Source organism: Meriones unguiculatus, chromosome 4 (assembly GCF_030254825.1).
Source record: "Meriones unguiculatus strain TT.TT164.6M chromosome 4, Bangor_MerUng_6.1, whole genome shotgun sequence".
Taxonomy (NCBI): domain Eukaryota; kingdom Metazoa; phylum Chordata; class Mammalia; order Rodentia; family Muridae; genus Meriones; species Meriones unguiculatus.
In genome coordinates, this window is record NC_083352.1 from 99415749 (window position 1) to 99433428 (window position 17680).

Sequence of the window (17680 nt, forward strand, 5' to 3'; positions counted from 1 at the left end):
GAAACCGGGGCACGTTATAACTCTGGAGTTCAAGGACGGGCCTGACTTCGGCCAGCGAGCCAATGTTAACAAGCCCTCCCCGGCTTCTGCTGCCGGGTTTCATGGCTCACACTGTGGGGACACACCGTTAAAGATGTGAAGGGGAGAAGGGGGTGTCTCAGTAACATTGTAGAGCTGCGCCTGGAATTCTGGGCTACAGAAGATGGCGGAAGACCTTCCAATTGGATGCTATCTATGCCCCTGGAACACAGGGGCGGGGGGTGGAACCGAGGGCCTCCAATTCCAGCATTTCTTGGAACATAAAAACCCCATGGCAGGTGGGGAGATGGCTCCGTGTATAAGGCGCAGCACAAGGATGGGGACTGGAGTTTGGCTGCCTGACATTTATATGACAGGTGTGATGGCTGCTTGCAACCCCACCCTCAGGAGATAGAGGGGTCAGGATTATCAGAGCAACCTAGGTAGCCCAATGGGTGAGAGCTGGACTCTACCAGTGATAGAGCTACTGAGGAAGGCCCGAGTGCACACACAGGAGACTAGGGAGAGAGACAAGCCCCGCCCACAAAAATGCACCAGACACCATTAACGTCGTATTTATTGTTATTTAAGCTGCTCAGCAAAACATATACACGTATATACAGTATGCGTGAATACGGAAGACTCAACTTTACATATTTTTTTTTAAAAAAAGAAAGAAAAATACCACTCAGTTTCATGAGCTATTGTCACTGTCTTCCAACCAAGCATTTCAGAAATGGTTTTCTTTAAGAGTCAAAAAAAGCTTACAGGCTCGCGCACAGCACTGCAGGGTTAAGGGTTCATATTTTACATGTGCAATAGCGATTTCCTTCTCTCTACTGGAGTTGGCTGTATACTGATTACAGTGTTCCCAGGCTCCTGCGCTTCGGGCGCGGTTTTCTTCCATTTTTTATTCTTTCCACTAAAACCAAACTTAACAACATGATGTCCTTTTGCTTAAGGCTGTTTTAAAAGCTGCTCCACCCTGGGGTCGTGGGGAGTGAGAACAAGGTGACACTGGACACTTCCGGGTGACCTGAGCCACTCGCTGGTGGCTGTGTGTGGGCTTGGTGCTGGGAAGTTCGTTGGTGGACATTAGGACGCTCGTTTTCCAGCCTTAAGCAGTAAGGAGAAGTCATTCGTGTTTGGGGAGGGAAAGGCTGGCACTCTCAGACAGCTAGGCGGTGCAAACTCTGAGGGTAAATGTGGAGTCTGGACCAAAGCCTGGCGGATGCTCCTGTGGAAGGGGAAGCCATCCCCCTCACTGTTTAGGGCCCTTCCTGCTCACCAGCCCATGCCACCTGTTTCTGCCCTTTGAGGCCATCTCACTGCCCAGACAACAAGTACAGGCCTGGGGGGCTCAGACCTCAGCCAAGAGGAGGAGGAGGACAGGAGGGAGAGAGTCGGCTTTTGGCAAGTGGCTCCCACACCTGAAAGTCCCTTGACACAAACAATAGAGGTGTGTGGAGAGCCCTAAGCCTTCCAGGCCTCTTGCTAAGAAAAGGAAGGGGGTCTGTCAAGTTGGGGCTGGGGGCCTCAGAATGGAGCAATTGGGAAGACACACTGACAACAAAAAACTGAGCTGAAACAGGAGGGTTGGCTCTGGCCTGACGCTCCCAGGGAGGGACGGATGGATGGCCCCACAGCAGTGGGTCACAGCTTAGCAGGGTATAGACCACACCCTAAGGTGTTGTCCTTATCAGCGCTTCAATCTCTGCTCCTCTCTGCTTAGGGGGAAACGCCTCTCCCAGGGGACCCATTGGGCAGGGCTCTGCTTTTGAATGAGCATGAAACCAAATCAGAAGGGCAGGAGATACCCCACAAAGGGAACATGAGGCCCCAGAATGGATACCATGAAGCCATTCGTTTCATTCTTCCCTCCTGGACTCCTGAGGGAGCTACAGGATCAAAGACAGGGTCTCAGCCAGAGTCTGGCTGCCCCAATCCCTCCTCCCAGAGATAGAGTCACTTAGAGTAGGCTAGGAGGAAGTAGGAGAGCTGAGGCATCCCAGCTGCCATTCTGGGAGAGCAGGGCCAGGAAGTCACTGGCACAACTGACCACGCCTCCCTGTCCCCTCTGAGGGTCATAAGGTCACCCTGCTCAGCACAGAGAAGACAGGGGTTACAATGGAGAGGAGAGCTCATGACCCTGGCAGGCTCCTTCCTTCAAGTGGCTGAACATGGCCTCACAGCATCCAGCTCACAACCCAGAAGGGTCTGGAGGGACAGCTCCCAGTGGGAGGGATGGAAGCTAGTTGAAGGCTCAGGGCCAGTGAGGAAAATGCCTCTCCAAGTTCTCAGGGAACAGAGGAAACACAGTTCCTCTGTTGTCCTGACTGGTGACGGAGGAGCTAACACCGCAACAACCCCGCGGCTTCCACCCAGGAATATTCCAGAACACTATTCTCCAAGATCTTCATCTTCATAAGTGATGAACAAAGCAAATGGGGTAGAGGAAGGGAAGCGGGGAGTGAAAAGAATCGAAGAGAGTAAAAAAGAAAAGGGGTAACAGGTGCACCCTGGCTGGGCTTAAACGAGGCAAGGGCCTTCTAGAACACGCCGAGTACAGAAAATAGGGGTTCTCTAGCAGGAAAAAAGGCTTGAGCCAGCGTTTGCTGTTGGCTGAGGACTGATACCGGTGTCACGGTGTATCACACAGTTTCTTTAAAATAATTTTTGAGGTTCTTTTTATCACCTTCCCCAGCCCCTTTAAATGAACCCTTTCCATTCCGAGTGCCACTAAGCAGGTACCAACCTAGACAAAAACGTAAGAGTCTGCTCAGCCACAGAGGCCCTCATGGGTGGGTAGGGCGGGGACTCCCATGGGCTCAAGTCAGGGCAGCCACAAATGTCCCAAATCGGTTGGAGATGTCGGAGTGCAGTGACCGCCAGGTGGGTACGGAGGCGCGGGCCTTGGGGTCACCATCTGTGCAGTGGACAGTCAGGCACTGCAGGTGACTGCCGGGCTGGGTGGCTGAGGCCTTGTTGGTGGGGAGGTCATGGGCTGTGGAGAAAGAAGACACAAGTTAGAAGACACAGGTAGCCAGTGGGACATCCTGCAGGGGTGACAACCAAGGAGATAATGAGAGGTCGTATCTGGCCCTCTTTCATGGCTGGGGATGGTCTCAGAAGCTTGGGCTATGAAGACTGTGTAAGAAAAGCCCACCAGGCCACACCCACATCACACCCAGGTCTGTTGTCCCCTGGGAAGCAGGAGATGGGATGAGATGACATCACAAATTGCCCATCTCTGGTGGACGAAGACTAACCAGACACCAGGAGAGTGAGAAGCCATCTAAAAGCACATCAGAGGTACAGAGGACTCCACAGATACCCTGAAGGAGTTGGGGAAAGCTGTCTAGTCCTTTGGACAGGCACCTGCTGTGGGCCTACTATGCACTCAAAACTTCCTTAAATAGACAGACTGCAGAGCACAGTCCAGGAGCTAAGGGTGGCTACCTAACATTACAGCTAAGAAAACTGAGGTCCAGAGAGGGGAATGGCATGCCTCAGGGGACATGAAGGAGAATTCTACTGGCAGAGTAGAGAAGGAGCCAGGGGGGACCAGTGAGACACCAGTTGTGGCAAGCAGAGGTCAGAGTGCTCTGTGGTCACGTCCCTGTAGCTTCCTCCCCTCCAGGGGTTTCTGTCCCTTCCCAGGGCACAGGGAGCGGGCTCAGAAGAGGTGGTTTGTGGAGTGGACTGGCAAGGGAGGAGCCTACAGGAACCTACTACACCCCTCACCCCCCCAGCCCTGCACTCTACAGACAAGACACCTGCAGCCCAGAGAGATGCAGAAACTTGCCTGGAGACATATAGCTCTAACTGACACCAGTTCTAGCCCTACAATGGAATCCAAGTCCATTCTCTGAAAAATGGTATGACCCAGGCCACGTGGGCTTCATATGCATCCGTTATCAAGGCTATTACTATGTTCAGGTATTTGTACAAACTATAAAGTGTCTTGTAGTGCTCTGGGTTGTAGACAGCTTTGGAGCTCCCAGACCACACCAGCCATCACTGAAAAGACCAGTGGTTGGGGTGGTCCATGCTCCCTCCACACCTTCATGGGAACCTCTCTATTGGCCACACAGAACCAGAACTACCACAGGTCACAGCTGTCTCTGTGTCAGATATGCCCCAAGGGAGAAAGGTTTTCAACAACCACTAACATGCCAGTAGGAGTTAGGCCAATCCCTCCTCCTCTGCTTGAGGTAGATGGGACAGATTGGAGATTTTCAGCATGCTGCCAAGCAACGCTGGGCTCTGCCCTACTGTGTTTGAATAACACTTTCCCAATTCTCTTTTTTCAGAAGATCCAATACCCTATGTGAGGCTGCCTTACAGCCAGGAAGGCTCAGAAAACTAGGTTTGAATATGGTGACTTCAAAGATGAAAGATGAAAGATAAAGATGAAACTGGGGTGGGGGCCCAACTCAGATTAAGGGGGCACACCCAGATACTGAACCCCGTGACCCACTCATCATCACTACAGAAGAGGTGCTTAGGATTAAGAGCCTAGCCCTAGCCTGCAGAGGAGGAAGGCTCTGGCGCTAAGCCCCACCCCCTGGGCCAGGCAAGCCTCTAGGAATTAGGGCTTCCGGACCTGGCAGGTTGGGAGAGCAACCTGTACTGGCTTCTGCCCTTGCTCGTTCAATCAACAAGCATTTATCTGGGACCTATTGTGTCCTGGCACGGTGGCCCGTGGATCCTCCCGAGTGACGCCAGGCAGCACCACTCTGATCCATCGTGGTGGCAGTTCTACCACTGTGTAACACAGCTCTCCGCTGCTGTCTGTCTCCAGGCCTGTGGCCGCCTGGTATAGAGAGGTCCTAGGAAGGGCTGCTGGGCAGGACCCTGGGAAGGTGATAAGGGAGCTGCCCAGAAGCTAGTGAAGAAAGCCCTCATTTCCTACGCCTTGGTGGGGTGATCTCCCTCCTCCTCAACTCGTGAGTCTTCAGTCATCTTGTAAAACCAACTGAGGTTTCAGGCATAAGTTTCAATACCCTGTAAACCTCAGAGGATCAGGTCCCTGAGGGCACACGGGCCCCAGCTTGTAGCAATACAGCCCTTACTCTGAGCCCACACATGCCTCACTCCCAGCAGATCCCTGCTTCCTGCCCCATGTTCTATTATTCCAGAGTGCAATACCCCACGAGGGGCGGGCGGGTCATACTCTCAGGAGACTCATGTAGTCATGCCTGCACCCATTACAGAGAGACCAGAGAAATGGAGGCCCTCATCAAAGCAGCGATGAGCCAGGTCCAGCTCTGCAGGTCACAAGAAGGTGACAGGAAATAGGTATTTCTTAAGCATGGAGGATTAGCAGGCTCAGGTAAATCCACACCCGGGTCACCCTCTGCTCCCATTCCCAGGCCTGCCACTTGCTCAGCTGTGTCTGGATCTCAGAGTCAGGCACTTGCTGCCCCTGAGGTAGAGTCCAGGACTGCCTAATTCCATCCCTCAACAAGCCCATGATACACTGCCCTTCCTCCATTTTGGCAAGGAGCACCTGTGGTTCAGAGAGGGTGAGGGTCTGGCCTGGTGGCATACATCATGGGTACAGAATTCCCCAGTCCCAGCAGGCAACCCCAGCCTAGTGTCCACAAGTAGGCCTTTTAGGAGAGAGTGTTGTTCTTCAGCTCTTGACTGTGCAAGCCTGTATTCACACCATTTGCTGACTCATCACAGTAGGGGGACCCATCATGCCCTCGTATGCTGGCCCCCAGGCTGCCAACTCACAGGTGATCAGTTTATCTTAAAGAAGCTGTTCCAGTCCCAACCTGTCCCAGCCAGGACGACACTGAGTCCCCAAGCCTCAGGTGGCGGGCATATCCAGGCCTCCATGCCAGCAATCCAGAGACAGATAACACTGTCCCTTCACCAAGCCCCTGGGGCTGAGGGGGACCTGGGACCCCTGGGTACCCGGTAGATGCCACAGGCTGGCTTTCTCTTTTAAGCCTGGGGTTCCTGAGAGGTGAGGGAACTCCCACACCTAGGCTGCTGACTGTCCGCAGCACCTGTTCTTTCATTTGTTCCTGGAGGGGCCATTTAGAGTGAGCCAGGCTCACAGCAGCTAAGGGACCATGAAGCAGAAGGGCAGGCCTCATGCATATAGGTGAGGTCTGAGTGGCCCCGCCCAGAGGGGAGGGGTACCATCCTCTCTAAACATGCCCTGCATGAACCTCACCAACAATGGCCTCCCAGGGGCAGAAGCCAGGGCCAAGAGCCAGCTGACCAAGAAAGGCCAGAAGAGTTGGAACAGCACCTATGAGACAAGATAGATTTCTAATGCCCATAACCAGGGTCATCATTGCTGATGGCTTGCTTCATAGAGTTGAGGTCAGAGCCAGCCTGGCTCACCCACTGTAGCCAAAAGGCTCATGTGGGTTTCTGTCTGCCCAACTTCAAGCCACAGCAAGACATGGAGACATCAGCCACTGAAGCAGAGGAAGCAGTGAGCCCAGTGGAGGCCATGTCTCCATGCTGCTCCTGTGGGCCCAACAACAATGGCAGCCAGCACCTGTGTTCTGCAATATTTGCCTGTGTCCAGCCCTGGGCCTTCAGATCCTGGAGTCAGCTGTGCAAAGCAGGGAAACCTGGAATGCCAAGGACTTGGCAGCTTAAGTGGCTACTGGAGCAAACTGTCTGCCTGTTGTCTGTCTTCTCTCCCTCCTCCATACTTTTCTTCCTTCTTTCCGTCCTTCCTTCCTTCCTCTTCCCTTCTCCCCACCACCCCCCTCACTCTCTCCTTTGCTTCCACAGCTTCCTCCTCTGTCATTCCTTTCTTCATCTAGGTCCACAGAGGCTTCCTCTAGGTGCACCCTGCTCTGCATTGAAGCCCCAGCCAGGATCCACCATGGGGCTCAGACGCCTGCAGCCTTGTTGGCCTCCTCCTGCCTTAGTGGCTCTTCAGACCCATTCTGCCTTGAGTCCTGCGATGGGGATTCTGGCCTGGCCTTCTGTTCTCTGCCCACCAGACAGCTGGGGTCCAGCTGATGCCCCCCATATCATGGGTGGGCACAGAGGGGAGGTGGGTGGACCCACCTCTGGGCGGGTCTGTGGGACACCCACACCCCCAAAAGTCCGGAGCCTGTACTTGGCACTCGACAGCCCAGGATCTGGGGGTACCAGACGTAGAACAACGGTGCTCTCATCTCTGTGGGGGCTCTCTACGGCCAGCGTGAGGCAGAGAGGGTATTTTTAACTCGTGGCTTACGTAAGAGGGAGTGTGGGCCTGAGCAACAGCTAATGCCACCCCCACATTCACCTCGCCCGATTTCCACAAAGGGAAATATACTTTGAATTTCCTTTATTTGGACCCAGGAGTCTTCTGTGACTTCTGCCCTTGGCTGGGGCAGGGCTGGACCAGGGCTGGACCACTTCCTTTTCTTGAGACCAGCTACACCGGCTCCAGCCTACAGCTGCTCTGGCTCTCTCTGATTCTACTGTGTGCACAGGGCTGGACAGACCCCTCTCCTACTTAAATCTTCCATAGCTCCCCAGTCCCCAGGATTGAGCCCTGACTTTACACAACCGCCTGGTCACACTTGCCACTTGGCCTCTAGCGTCATTTCTGCGTCTTCCCTACATTGTACAATCCTTACACAAAGCCCTGTCCCTGCCATGGCCACACCCCTCCTCCTTCCACATTCGGTCTGTAGCACCCTCCCTCTGCACCCCTGTTGATTCTCACCATCCTGCCCAGCTGTCAAACCCATGGGCGGTCCCCAACCCAAGGTACGTAACCTTCCAAGCCCTGCTTGCAGGCACAGGGTGGTAGGCAGTTGTATGACCGGGATCCTCCCCCGAGGCTGCCAAGGATCAAACACCTGGAGACACAGGGCTCAGGTGGATGAGCCCCTGACAGCAGAGACAGTCACTCGCCTGAGATGGATGATGACCCCCACTCTGTAGCCAATGACACCAGCTGCTTGGGCCTGCTCCCTCAGAGGGAGCTCAGGAAAGGCCACACTGTTCAAGGCTTCGGTCCTGTGCAAGGGCCATCAACAGTGCATGTGCCTCTGTCATTTTTAGTTTTTGTGACAGGATGTCTCACTGAGCCTGCAACTCATGGGTTTGACTACACTTGACTGACCAGTGAGCCCCAAGATGCTCTTGTCTTTACTTCCCAAGTGTGGTGGTTACAAATACATGCTACTATGTCTGGGGTTGACATGGGTGCTGGAGACGCAAACGTGGGCAAACGTGGGTCCCTATACCTACGTTCCAATCCCTCTACCAACTGATCTGTCTCCTCAGCCCTCAACTCTCTTTACCACGGTGCTAAGGCATGTCTCCATGAGCCTGCTTCTGGACATGGTGGAACACACCTATCATCCCAACACTTAGAGGCTAAGCCATGAGAACCACCAATTCACGTCCAGGCTACACACTGAAGTTGAAACTGGGCTGTAGGGGACCCTGTAAGCAAAAAGGACTACCTCTACAGCTGGAGGACCCAGATTCTACTGTCTTTGTTGAGCTCTGGAAAAAGACAGGCCCACAGCTCAACCCTCTGGGTTCAGGGGCAAAAAGAACAAGCCTCAGCCAGATGTGGATGGCAGAAGGCCTTGGCTGGCCGTGTCAGCCCTCTTGCCCTCTCCCTCCTGGCACACAGAAAAATGCCTATTAGGAACCTGTTCAAGGTCTTCACGATACACTGCCCATTGTATGGCCTGGTGCAAATCCCTCCCCCTCGATGGGCCTGTTTGGTCGTCTCTGATGACCATGGCAGGTGGGTGTCCAGCCTTGGCTTTTACAGGATGGAGGGCTACACAGTCCTTCTGTGTAGCCCAGGCTGACCTAAGCATACAGTTCTGCCTCAGCATCCTGAGTGCCAGGGTCACGACGTGCACCCCATGCTAGCTGTGGTTACAGCTGACTGTCAACTTGGCTGGCTCTTCTGGAGCCGCCTAGGATGGAAGCCTCCAGGCCACCTGTGAAGGCTTAGCCAGACTGAGTTAACTATGGAAGAAAGACCTGCCCTAAATGCAGGCGGCACCATTGAATGGGCTGGGTCCTAGACCAAACTAGAAGGAAAAAGCAAGCTGAGTGCCACCTTCATCTTCCTGGCTGCAGTGGGATTGTGACAGTCGCCTTATTCTCCTGCCACCATGCCTTCCCGACCACCACGACAGACCATAATCCTTGAACTGTGGGCCCGAGTAAAGCCTCCCTTCTTTCAGCTGCTTCTTACCACAGCCACAGGATGAGTAACTAAGGCACTGGCTGACCCACAGTCCTTCCGTACCTTGGGAGTCCATCTTACAGGCAGAGGTTGGGGCAGGACTGGGGCCCCCACTGAAGCCTTGACCTAAGGATTCAGGGACAGTAGCCAGCTGGTGACACTGCATGGCATCTCACAGGGACCAAGGTAGGCAGCACCTGATCTCAGCTACCTTCCCACCCCCGTGTTCCTCCGGCTCAGCTCTCCGTCTGTGATGTGAAACTCCAGGGTCATGTGACAACAGAAAAACAGGAGGGAAGTTAGTCATGCCTCTGTACTGCCAGTCACAGGCTATAACTGTGACAAGAGTCACTGGCTCTGCTGAGCTCGGGTCACCTCAACAGCCAGGGCGCAAGGGCCAAATCTACAGCCCATTTCACAGCCTTGGAAACTGAGTCCAAACTTCCAGCACTGCAGTCACACAGCTGATGAGCGGTAGAGCTGGCCACACCCACATTGTCTGGTGTGGAGTAATTTGTAGAGATAAAATGTCCCTGCCTGGGTGGCAGGACTACGGCCCCAGTGCCTTCCCTCACAGTCCCCCCTCCTTTCTCTATTTCTGTCACTCTCCTCTGGTCAATGCCCTCCTTGCTCTCTGGAAAGAAATGTCCAGGCTCACACACTGAGTTAAGAGTTACCCAAGGTAGACATGAAGCACCCCTGGGAACATGATTCGGAACATTGCCTCAGGCAACTGCACCCTTTGTCACAGGTCCTGAAGAGGGTCCTGCAAGCCCTTTGGCCCCAGCATGGGGTCAGGCTGGGTAAAAGCCTCACTGAGGACCAGGAGTCCATGAGCCCAGCTTTGAGAGCCCAGAAAAGTAAGGATGGCATTGTGGGGAAGCTGAGCAACCCATTCACATCGCCTTGGGACAAGGCCAGCTGTCACTCAGATGGGCCGGCTGACGGCAGGAAAGGGCAAAAATGGGAGGGGAGTATGATGAGAGAGGGGACATGGGGGCACAGGGGCCACTCTCTGCAGGGTGGGCATCGTTTCTCCAGGCTAGTACAGATGTGGTGAGCCTTCCCCTGGGAGATTCTGGCGTAAAATATGTCCTGACACTCAGAGACCTCGCTAGCTCCTCTAACCAAAAGTTCCCACCCTCAAGCCTCAGTTCCGCGCCTAGGATGCAGGACACAGAGAGCATGGTCCCCAGAGGACAGCCTTGTATGTCCCGGGCGAGTCCTGACTCCAGCTGCAATGATGCTGCCCTTGGCTGTTCTGCCTCTTAGTGCAATGACAGGAGACCGAGTGCTGGGTGACTTCACACCTGGCACCTTTCGGGGCTCTAAGCACCTCACATGCTCTGCCAGGATGTGGTCACTTCAACAGTCAGTGTGTGGAGAGTGGGTGATGCGTGCGTGTGCACGCGTGCCCATGTGTGCGTGTATGTGTGTGTCTATGTATGTGTGTAGTATAGAGAGAGGTGTGTGTTTGTGTGTGCAGGTGTGTGTGGTGTATGGAGAGGTATGTATGTGGTGGGGTATGTGTATGGGGTTGGAGTTTGGCACTGTGTTGGGGGGGTGTCGGGGGATACCTACAGGTGTGTACTCCTGTGAGCATGCTTAGGGAGGCCAGGAGAGGATGCCCGGGCCCCATGTCATTACTCTCTGCCTTATTCCCTTGAGGCAGGGTCTCCTAATGGACGTGGAGCTAAGCCGGCTGGCAACAAGCCACACCCGTCCTCCCGAGGAGCGGCAGTCTTGTGTATTCACGCCCAGCTCTCCCGCTGGTGCTGAGCCCTGAACTCACGCCCTGGTGTTTGCACATCAAGTTGCTGTACTCGCTGCGCTGTGCCTCCCTGGTCTGACAATACTCTGTCGATCAAGACAAACAAGCACACCCATTTCTTTAGCCTCAGCCTCACGGCTCCAACTGCAGAAAATACATTTTCAAGGGGCTGTAGCTCCAGGTTGTCCCTGGAGGTGCCTGTTCCTCTTTGTGGGGTGTTTCTTCAGGGGGACAGTGGCGATGGTAACTGTCTGCCACCACGTAAGTTCCTATAGTTGAGATGTTTTCCAAAAAGAGGGTCTATGTGGGTAGTCGTTCACAAGCCATACAAAGGTCTGGGTAACCTATGCATAAGTGCCAGGCTGTGGGGCTGAGGCAGACACAGGTCAGCTCCCCATGTCTCTACCTCCTACTCTGAAAGGCACGATTGCTTGCTCCTGCTGGGCCCTGAAGGGACACTAAGCTTTTTTAACAAGTGACCCCCATCATGGTCCCGTGGAGATCTTCAGGGCACAATACAATGTGCACTACACAGTGAGCTGGGTTCAAGGCTCTGAGAGGCCATGCCAACCTGTGCCCTGTCCTCAGAGCTCCTAGCCAGAGAAGAGATGTTGGCACAAGCTGGTAAACAGTGAAAGCCTATGCTGTGTGCGTGTTGTGCTATGTGCTATGTGCTGTGAGCTGTGCTGTGTGCTATGTGCTATGAGCTGTGCTGTGTGCTGTGCTGTGAGCTGTGCTGTGTGCTGTGCTCGGGGAGGTATGTAGGCAGATTTAAGGATGAACACAGAATTTCTCAGGAGAGGAAGAGGGACATCTGAAGCCACTGAGGGCCTCTTTCTGAAGAGTGAAGAGCTTCACTTGGCCCTGAACGTCTGGAACCCTGCACTCTAACTTACGCTTGGGGTGGGGGTCTGAGGAGAGCAAGCTCAAGGGTCAATGGGCTCTGTCATGGGGTATCCAGGAAGGAGCTTCGTACTCCTGAAAGCAATGGGGAGCCAGGGAGTCTTCAGAGCAAGGGCAGGGCATAGGCAATACATCAAGGTGGGTAAGAGTTCTCGGCTTCCTTACCCCAGTCTTGGCACAGGACTCTTGACGTGGAAACACACACAATCCCTGGTGTCCTTCAACCCTGAGCAAACTGGAGATCAAAGCCACAGTCACGACACCTGAATGACACTCTGGAAGAACTCTTGCCTAACTGAGCTAGCCAGGAACCCTGGGCAGCTTCCAAGTCGCATCTGTAGCTCAGGTCCCCAGGCCCAGGACGGCTCCTCAGCAGCCTGCCCCACCTCCCTGCACCTCTGCCTCCCCCCTGCAGTCATCACGGCCTACACCTCACATCAGCAAGTCCTCGATGAAGTTACAGGGAGGCAGACAGAGGCCCAGGACCCTAAGATGTGCCATGGGTAGGGTGAGGCAGGTCCTGCCGCTGAGTCTCCATTTCCCTGTGTGTGCAGTGACAGGGAGCAACTGTGGCTAACAGCACCCCAGTCTATTCCTTAAAAGCCTCTGAGGGCTCTGCCGTGTCTCCTAACCTAATCACAGAGACACTTATCCCAGGCTAGTCACAGAGACATTTACCCCAGGCTAACTGACCTTGGCTCACACTAAGTAAAGTTTCACTAGCATGTGGCCTTGGTTGCAGCTTTTTTCATGTCATCGTGGCATCTGTCTGGGCTTTCCGGACAAACAATAGTTACCAAAAGATCTGGGCACTCCATGACCCAGGCAAAACGAACCACTGCGTGGTATAACCCACACACCACAAATATTAACTGGCACCTGTACAGAGAAAGTTTGTCAACCTTCAAACCTGAGGCTCAAGTTTGTACAGGGAGGACATCACCAGGCACCTAGTGGATGCTCAATACATGCTCTAGACATGTGAGGATATTACATGAGACTTTGGGGATCTAAAATATTCTTATTGGTCTCTGTGGCCCCCATCGTTCTTCTTAGCCGACTGTGAACACCTTCCAACCTCCAACTAGGTTGGTTGGAGGTTGGAAAAAAATCAATGAACTGGAGTTGCTCTAAAAAAAAAAAAAAAAAATCGGCCCAGGATTTTCCACAAAAGAGGAGAAACGGGTTCTCTGAGACAGAGCAAGCCTGCCACTTCAAGCCCGAGACACATCCTGGAAGCCACGCCCTGAACTGCAAGGACAGTGATGGCCAGACAGACAGCCTGGGAGTAGATGCGTAGACAATAGCCCAGACCAGCAACACTTCTCTCAAGGCTGATCTCTCTTTGAGACAGGGTCTCACACAGCTGAGGCTAGCCCAGGGTAGCCTTGCCTCCACCTCTGCAGGCTTGGGATTATAGGTGTAGGTGACCAGGCCTGTTTTATGTTGTATTACGGATCATGCCAGGCTGGCATTCTGTCAACTGAGCCACAGCCACATCCCCAGCTCACCTCCCTGACAGCCTGAGGACCAAGGCCATGTGACTGAAAATGACAGGCTAGTTTCGAACACACGTCTGTGTGAATCCAGAATCCGTGTTAAACAGCCTGGACTTAAAAAGAAGCATCCCAGCAGTGGGGACAGACATCTTTGGATGCTTATGTAGAGGAAACTCATGCCCAGCTCCTTCTGTGATAGCCCACCTCTGACTCTCTGGAAAGAAGAGTGCCCGGTTTGCTCCCAACAGACTCTCCTCTGCCATTAGAGAAAATCAGGTGCCAGCTCTGCCAGAAGCTACCTACACAACCTCAGGGACAGGGCTTGCCAGCTCTTAGCTGCTATCCCTCTTGTGATTGGATGGTGAAAGTCAGCTGACAGAACCATGACTCCATGACCTGCAGAAGCCCCTGGTGGGTGTTTCCCACCCCCAAACCGCCCTGTGGACTTCTGGGAAATGTTCCTTAATCTCTCCCTTGGGGGTGGGAGAAGGCTTGAAGGATTCCCACTGGGCCTGTAACACTCAAGTGCAGTTTCTGGCATAACCCGGGTAGGTGGGGTGTGGACTCCTAGGGGAGCAGAGGCCTCCTAGGGAAGAGGCAGGTGCAGGGGTGGGGGCCAGCGGCTGAGTCAGCGCAGCCTCATCTGCCAGATTTCCCCCAACAAGACACATTTGGTAACACCCATACTCCACCTCGGGAGGGATTTTCTGTTTGGTTTAAGTCTCTAGGATACCACAAAGGATGGATTAGATAGAGCCCAGAACTTCTCCTCCTAGGGCAGAGGTCAGAGTTCCTTGTCACTGGGATCTTCCAAAGAAGATGGAAAAAGACCCCAGGAGACAGGGCTGGTAGGTGCCGTACATCAGAAACCCAAGGCCAGACCTTTTTTTTAATTTTATTTTTATTTTATGTATATAAGTATTCTCTGCCTGCTTGTATGTGTGTGAGGGTGTCAGAGCCCCTGGAACTGGAGTTACAGACACCTGTGAGCAGCCATGTGGGTGCTAGGATTTGAACTCATGTCCTGTGGAAGAACAACTAATGCTCTTGATTGCTGAGCCATCTCTCCAGCCCAAGGCCAGGCCTTTTAAGCCATTGCAGAAGTTGCTATTAGATCCATTAAAGACCCTCTGTAGGCCTTCACAGTCCACTGTCACCAGGACAGGCAGCCCTACTCCCACCTTCAGCTTGCTGGGCTATTGTTGTCCCTGGCTTATTTCCCTACATGACCCTCCCTGCAAGATTGCTCTATGCCCCTTGTCACACCTGGTGTCATCTGTACGGTAACAGGGTCCCCTAATTTCTCATACTCGTCTGTACAACCCAACAGTGTGATTTCTATATACCAAGGGCCCTGACTTCTGCTCCCTGGGCTGGCTCCCCGATATTGCGCACAGTAGGTCTTGTCATTTGCCAATTCCTGACAAGGCCTCACAGTGAGGAAGCCTTGCCACCATGCAGGGACTCCAGGATAACATGAATAGGAACTTGCAGGGGACTGCTGGTGGCAGGAGACACAGAACCTCTTGAAGGGCCACTGTGCCCCACCAGGGTCCCAGATAGGGGAAACCCACACATACCCTTTCCGGAATCCGGACACATCAACAGCCTTACTTCAGAACCTGGATCCTAGACTGTTCCCCGAGGGCTTTAGATTCAGGGAGAGAGAAGAGTGGCTAGAGGTGCCTTTCGTGCAAGGTAGACCTGGGCACGGGCTGAAAGGTGGTAGCCACGTCCTTCCGCCCTGGAAGGCCCTGTGCCCAGCCTGCCTGGCTGTGGCAGGATGATGATCTCTGAGTGCCAGTTAAATTGACTTCAGGAGAATCAGTTCCCAAGCTCTGCAGCCATCTCTGGACAGGGGGAGAAGAACTGAGGCGGGGGTGGGGGACAATGATTCTGAAGGACAGGGAGAGGAGAGGAGAGAATGAAAATAGGAATGAGAGAGAGATCAGCTGGGTAGAGGGCAAACACTTCACTGACTTCCCCAGGAATGGTCACCACACCCCTGCTTCCTAAGCATCTTGCACACACCACTGCAGGGCGAGAGCTCTGTTTTACAGGCAGCAGACTCCCATTCAGAGAGACAGCGCAAGTCGCTCGCCACCACACATCACAGAAGCCACTGACTTGAGACCTGGCCAAGTCCTTCCCGGTACCTTCCAGCACCATCCCACACCAGAGGCAGGTGATCGAAAGAGAAGCTGGAAGAGAGCCATAGCTTTCCCGCCACCCTAACTCCCCGCCTTCCCTGCTGGGGCCCCCTGTACACCTGGAACCACCAGGCTGTTTCCTGGGGCCCTGGGGGATAAGCGCCTACACACAGTCTCTGACACTGAGCACCAGATCCAGGCCCCTGTGCAGCTCAGCTCTCTGGAAAGCAGCTCTCATCCCCAGAAGAGGCCAAGACCCAGAAGAGAACAGCAGGCTCCAAGCAGGCAGCCACCGCTCGGGAAACAAACGCAGAGGAGCATGGCCAGAACTGTCTATCTCTGTTGCCAAGCAACAGACTCTCCTCCCCTCAGGACCCACCTGAGTTCTTGCAGTAACACTAACAAATGATGCTGGGATTAAGAAGCTCTAGAGGCCAGAATTGGGGTGTCCTGAGGTTACCCCACATGCACACACACCAATGGCTCTGACAGTTCCAAATTAAACGAAATTTAGAAATGAGAATCAGCCCAATCCTTTACAGCCAGCCACGCCAGGCTGTCCTACAAATGCATGAGGCCAGTCGAGACTACACGTGGCAGCAGAGGACATTTCCACTAGTCCAGAATGACCTGCCAAGTCCATCCAATCTGTGTCAAGGGCTAGTGTGACAAGTGTTTTTCCTACAAAGAAGTACTACCATTTCCTAACATGAAGATCCTTCCCCTAAGCCAACCTGAGGCCAAGAGGCCCCATGGGAATTTTTCAGGGTTACCAGACATCCCCACAAACCACAGCAGTGGTGCCTACGGACCCCGGCCCAGCTTCAGACTTCATCCACACACTGTTACAAGCAGCCAAGACTGGTCAATCTAGACTGATCCATGGTGCTGAGTCTGTGATCTCACCCAGCCCCATCACAGCAAAGGAGAAACCAGAGCAGTAAAATAACCAAGCCAAAGTCAGCTGGTAGGTGCACATATCATCAACGAGGTGTGGTGCAGCATGCCTGTAATCCCAGCAGTCAAGAGGCTGAGACCAGCCTGGGCCACGCACGGAGTCCAGGCTCTAGAGACAAACAACCTCACATCTGCCTCCTACTACCCCTGGCACCCCTCCCCTGTGAAAGCCCTGAGCAGCTGAAATCCACTCAGCAGGGTCTTAAAGATGCAGGGGCTGAAGGGTGTGGTAGTGGTGGTAATGATGGTGATGATGGTGGTAGTGATGGTGATGATGGTGGTGGTGGTGCTGATGATGGTGGTAGTGATGGTGATGATGGTGATGATGGTGGTAGTGATGGTGATGATGGTGGTGGTGATGATGGTGGTGGTGGTGGTGATGATGATGGTGGTAGTGATGGTGATGATGATGATGGTGGTGGTGATGATGATGGTGATGATAATGGTGATGGTGAGGATGGTAGTGATAATGATGGCAGTGATGGTGATGCTGGTAATGGTGATGGTGATGATGGTGATGATGATGGTGGCAGTGATAGTAACGTTTGCTATGATGTCAAAAATAATAATAGCAGATGTCACACTAGCTGCCACCTGCCAGGTGCGATACAGTCAGTTTCATTGTGCCTCCTGTATACTCAGGACAGTCCCTAACATACGCCTTTTGAGGGAGCTCGGGGCAAAGCATGACATGCAGGTGCAACTGGGTGTAAGAAAAGAGAATCCACAGCTGTTAAGTCATCAAGCAGTGACAGTGACTGCACTCCAGCAGTGCCACTGTGGGACTGTGCACAGTACTCCCACTCGACCTCAACACAGCCCTGTGATGGTGTCGAGAACAGAGCTGGGACCTGGTGGCCAGAGCTGGGCTCTGGCGGCTACTGTTCCTTACCATCTCCTGGCTGTACGACTCTGAACTAGCTGACTTTGGGAGGCCTCAGCCCTCTCATGTGTCAAATAGGAATCAGGATAGCAGAGATCCCCAGTGATTCTGGGGAAGTCACAAATGGTACGGTTTTTGCTGCCATCATCACCATGGTTCCCATCACAATAGTAACTAGTACCACTTCCATATCACCACTAGCATCACCAGGCACCATCATCATTACCACCAGCACCACCAGCATCACCAGCATCACTGCCATAATCACCACCACCACCAGAAGCATCACCACCATCACCACCATCACCA

General features: G+C 53.5%; 1 protein-coding gene across 1 annotated transcript in view; it reads right to left on the reverse strand.

Annotated features, from left to right (window-relative positions):
* Nucleotides 1-577: 577 nt before the first annotated feature.
* Nucleotides 578-17680, reverse strand: part of Mn1 (MN1 proto-oncogene, transcriptional regulator) — a 40248-nt gene continuing 23145 nt past the window's right edge. The window contains exon 2 of the mRNA XM_021650071.2: nucleotides 578-3022. Coding sequence (XP_021505746.1) covers nucleotides 2847-3022 — 176 coding nt within the window. The 3' untranslated portion in view covers nucleotides 578-2846. The remainder of the gene's footprint in view (nucleotides 3023-17680) is intronic.